This window comes from Drosophila miranda (assembly GCF_003369915.1).
Source record: "Drosophila miranda strain MSH22 chromosome Y unlocalized genomic scaffold, D.miranda_PacBio2.1 Contig_Y6_pilon, whole genome shotgun sequence".
In the NCBI taxonomy this organism is placed as follows: domain Eukaryota; kingdom Metazoa; phylum Arthropoda; class Insecta; order Diptera; family Drosophilidae; genus Drosophila; species Drosophila miranda.
The window spans coordinates 821868-827085 of NW_022881651.1; the positions used below are offsets into that span (position 1 = coordinate 821868).

Consider the following 5218-nt stretch of genomic DNA (forward strand, 5'->3'; position numbering starts at 1 on the left):
ATCTCAGAATTTCGCCCCACCCCGTTCCGCCCCCACAAAGAACGAAAATCTGTTGCGTCCACAATATTGCACATTCGAGAAAACTAAAAACGCAGAATCATAGATAATGACTATATCTATCAGATTGCTGAATCTGGATCAGATCGGATCATTTTTGTAGCCAAAAGCAAGAAATCAATTTGCAGTGGCCACGCAGCGCCCGACGTCACGCTCAGACTGATTTTCTGTCTCTCTCGCACGCACTCTTTGTCGTGTGGTTCAATATTAGCGGCGTCTGCCGCAGGAGAGCCATACTGACTTAGTATCGGGTATAACTGTAGAGTTGCGGTGTACGCACCAACTCACAACGTTCCCCCTCGTTTTTCTATTCAATTAACTAGGAAAACAAAAAGTGAAGCGGAGATTGAAATAAATTATGACTCTGTCAAACGCACTTTGCAAAGAAAAAGACAGCCTTTCTTGCCAAAGCCTCCATCTTCTGCAGAGAATGTTCTGGAAGCCTTTCAAGGCGAAAATATTATGAACCGTTTTGGAATAACCAAGGGAAATACTGCAAATCAGTTATATTAAAAAGTGTACGCATCGAGCTCGTTTGCTTATTGCATATTTTCATCAGACAAGGTAATCACCTTGATGCAAGCCAACATTCCGGAGCATAATAGGCATTATTTAATTGATGCTACATTTAAAGTGTGCCCTTTTGGAGATTTTAAGCAACTTTTAATAATTTATATTAAATATTTGCAGAAGGTAAATTTCTTCTTATGCTACACTTTATTTACTAACTCTAATCAAAAATTTGTTGTAATTAGATAACCCCTTTTGTTTTTGTTTTGATGACTCGCAAAACGGAGCTGTGTTAACAGCACTTATTCACATATATAGACTCGAACATTTGCTGCCTTAAAGGAGCATCCTTTATATAAGATTACGAAAAGGCAATGCGTAACGCGTTAAAAGGTCTGCATCCCAACATGAATTTGTACGCCTGTTGGTTTCATTTTACTCAAGCATGCAAGAAAAATGCCAAGCAATCGAGTGGTTTTGAAAATACGCTGAAATGCAATAAGAAAGCTTACATGCTATTTATGAAATTTTTGCACTTGCCGCTTTTACCAGAAAGCAAAATTGTCGAAGCATTTAACCTTCTAAAAGGCGAAGCAATAAACTTAAATAAGAAGCTGTTTTCTCCATTTTTAAAATATTTTAATAGACAGTGGCTTAAAAAGGTATATTTTATTTATTGTTTAATAATTGAGTTGTATTTTACTTATTAATTTTTAACCCTAATTTTATTGGAGGGACCAAAAAGCATATCCGTGTTTAAGAGGTCAACTAGAACCACGAGCTCAGTAGAAGCTTATAATTTGAATTTGGGAAATAAAATTCGAGCAAATGGGCACTTTTTTAAATTTGTTCAATGTCTTATTGATGCAGAATATGAAAAAAGTCGCGAGTTTGCTTTACTCTTTCAAAATGGTGGTAATGGAAATCAGACACAGAAGAAGAAATTACGTGTAAGTTGAATACATTTTAAGTTAATCGTTAAAAATAATATGTTAGCTTAATTATTTTTGTTCTCAGGATCGCTCAAAAAAAATAATGGACGCAATGGATCTTTTTGAAAGAGGTGAAATAGATATACAGGGATTTCTGACATGCACTGTTTCCTTAGCTGACCGCTTTTCAAAGCAGGACTTCTTTGAAGGGGTGGACAATGAAAGCAATTTAACTGGAATGTCTTCTGATATGAAATCTTCCACATCGTCACTTTCATCGAATGCTTCTCATTCAAGTCAGTCATCTGATAAATCATTGGTTCAAATGAATCCATGCAATGTGTGCCTATGTAACACAAAGTCTGTGTTGTTGCGCCCGTGCAATCACGTAAACATTTGTGGTACATGTTGGGATCAAATTGTGGCCCACAACCAAGCAAAAAAAGAGTTGGAAGAAAATGAAAATATAAAGCCAAAATGTCCAAGTTGCCACCGAGAAGTCGAAGAGGCCATACGCAATGTTTTTATTTACAATTAACTTGTGTAAGTTAAGAACGACAAAATTTAAGAAAACTTCTATTATGATTTCAGTGTATTTGGACTATTGCACATTTTTTAATTTCAATAAAATCATGTTATAAAATGAATTGCTGTCAAAAAAAATATAAGTGTATTTTACATGCGAAATTAGTTAATTATTTTCTGGCGAACTTAAGTCGTTTCGAAACGACATATCTCCGCCGTGTCATAAACGACATTTCTCCGCGCGGAGATATGACGTTTTGAAACGACATATCTCCGCCGTTCCACAAACGACATATCTCCGCGCGGAGTTATGACGTTTTGAGACGACATATCTCCGCGCGGAGGTATGTCGCTTTAAAACGACATAATTTCGCGCGGAGATATGTCGTTTGTGGAACGGCGGAGATATGTCGTCGGAGATATGTCGCTACCCCCCCCAGGACATAACTTACCCCCGGCTCCCCTGCAGATTCAATGCTGTGCCACAGATGGCTTCGATGGGACCACCGCCCGTGTTGAGCTCCCTCTGGACAGGCGGCGCTTCTCCGGACACCCGCGGAGACTACTACGACGACCCCCACGAAGAGTACTCCGACTGCCGCTACGAGGGCGACTACGAGGGCGACTACTCGATGCCCACCGAGGAGGACCAAGAGGAGGAGTCGTGCTCCTGTCAGAGCCAGACCTGTCAGAGCCAGAGCGAGTTCAGCTCGATAGAGTGCACCTTCCCCCAGGGTCTCCCCGCTGGAGTCCCTCGGCGCAGTCGTGCTCTCCACAATGCAGCCGGAGCACCGTCAGCGCATGGTGGCCTTGTACCACCTCGTCTTAGAGACCGCTGTGGTCAAGGTCGTGCTGCTGGTGCTGCAACTGCTGTGCTGCGCGGTGTTCTGGCTGGTCGAGAAGACCGTGGGCTTCAACGAAACCGTCGGCTCGAAGCGCCACCGATTGTGGAACAGCAAGTTCAAGCTGCGCACCATCCAGCGCCAGTTGCTGTGGCGCATGGCCAATGCCCGGGGCGACGAGACGCTCGTCTTCTTTGCCGTGCTCATGACCACGCCCTGGCTGTTCTCCCTCAGCCTCCTGGGATTCATCCTGTCCCTGGCGGCGCTCCTGAAGAAGACCGTCGAGCAGCTGGTGTTCCAGATACGCCTGCACCTCGTGCTCTAGGGGCAGCCATCGAGCAGAAAGCAGCAAGCAGTATCCAATCACACACTGACAGAAGACACACGGCCACACGCCCGACACTCCACCCCTCCCCTCAGAGATGTTTGCACTTCCATTTGGGCATCTATTTTCGTTGATGCTGGCATCGCAATACACGGAATCGTCTCTCCGTTTTTGGCCGCAATGAAAATAGATACCGAAATATTCGAAATTCAAAGTCAATTCCCACGAGAGAAAGAGACAGGCCTTATTCTTTTGGTTTACGGCCTTTCTTTCTTCTGCCTTTGGCATCGCCCACTCCACTCTCTTTATTTTTCTTGCATTAAATTGGCAATAATATGAACTCGCCTTCTCTTTCTGCTTAGTAGTATTCCCCTGTCGCCGATAGCCCGCATCCTCTGCGTTCCAGAATCTGCGGAAGTTTCCAGCGGGGGCTACTGGCGTGCATCAGCCGTCGAGTAGATTGAATGGGAACTCTGCCAGCATATATGTACTATGTGTGTGTGTGCCCAACTAACGCAGACAACTGCGTTCTAGAATGAAATATTAATTCATTGGATACGCACACACAGATCCCCCTTCATCGCTCTCTGTTTCCCTCGGAGGGTGGCAGGGTACTGGGTGTCTACGCTGCTCGGCGCTGGCCTGTATCTAATCGCGCCTGCCTTGCTGTGTACCCACTGTAGATGCATATGTACATACAGTTGTTAATCAATGTCCGTTGATTGTCGCATCGTTGCTTGGAAGGGGAATCCCCCTAATATTAAAGCTGGGATCCTATGCCAGAGCAGAACGCAATACTTTTCATATCCCACCTTGGGTTTCCTTAACCAATCCCATAACTTTCGACATTGACAATGGGGCTTCATCAGCATTCGTTCGCTCACAGTCATTATCATAATGATGATGATAATGATAAAAATGTGCATGTGTGTGGTGTGTGACTCTCGTTTTGGACCTGAGCTCAAAAGTGCAATGCACGGCAGAAAAATCAACACGAGCTGATTCAAGGGGTAAAGATATGTATCTTTGGCACACCGAAGTGCCGACACTCTTTCAATTCAAGCTTGTTCACAGCCCAGCGATTCGCAAATGCGGCCAATGAGTATGTGTTGTGAGTATATAACAGCCCATCCGATCCGATCAGGCGATTCATCAGTGAAGATTTTCTCTCCTTTCGCTTTTCTGCCTAGTGGGGTCCCAAGTGTGGGAAAAGCCACGAGGGCGTGAAACTCAAAAAAGCATGAAGAAAATAACGATTGAACCGGTGACTAGCTCATGGTCTTCCTCGAGCGAACCGACTGCCTTTGTTCAACTGGGACGATGAGGTCTGAGCGTGTCCATCTCGGCCAGTGAGAACTTGCTCGTAGCGGGTCAGCAGATTGGTGCGGACAATGGCGCCGTTCAGTTCCGCCTGGGCCTTGATGGCCTGTGGGAAAAGAGAGGAGAGAAAACAGTTGGATAAAGCCGAGGAAGAAAAGGAAATATAAACCCACCTGAGTATCGCTGACAGCCAGACCATTCAGGAGATTGAACAGCACAATGGTCATGAAGAACACAAAGAGCAGGAAGATCAGGTAAGTTTAGACGCTGTCAAACTTTATGTCACCGGCATCAAATTCTCCCGTGAGCATCACAATCGTCTTGATGAGCGCCTCGATGGGCACGGAGAATGTGTTGAAGTGACCATCATCTTCTCCCTCCTTTGCTGGCTCTGGCGTGCTGTCCTTCGGAGAGGAGGAATCCACCTGGGGCTTGCCAAACAGTATGTAGAAGCACAGACTAAACGTAAGCACAAAGATCGAGTAGAGAGCAAAGCTCTTGATGAAGCTGCTGGAGACGGCGCGCAGCATGAGCATGTGCGTCGAAGTTGAGAGTACTGGAAGGGAGCCAACCAGCAGGCAGTACTCCACGGACACCAGCAGAATGGTGAAGACGGCCAGTAAGCGCTGCGTCTCCTTGTCGTAGCTGGCTTCCATGCAGGTTAGGATCGACAAGACAATGAGAGCCACCTCCATCAGGTTCGGGAT

The 5218-nt window shown here is 45.2% G+C and overlaps 1 protein-coding gene across 1 annotated transcript; it reads left to right on the plus strand.

Moving 5' to 3' along the window:
- The first annotated feature begins 552 nt into the window (after nucleotides 1–552).
- LOC117195134 lies at nucleotides 553–2037 on the plus strand. The gene is made up of 4 exons (XM_033399786.1): nucleotides 553–750; nucleotides 813–1229; nucleotides 1299–1517; nucleotides 1585–2037. The coding sequence occupies exons 2-4, from the start codon at nucleotides 942–944 to the stop codon at nucleotides 2035–2037; spliced, it is 960 nt and encodes a 319-aa protein (XP_033255677.1). The 5' UTR covers nucleotides 553–750; nucleotides 813–941.
- Nucleotides 2038–5218: the final 3181 nt, after the last annotated feature.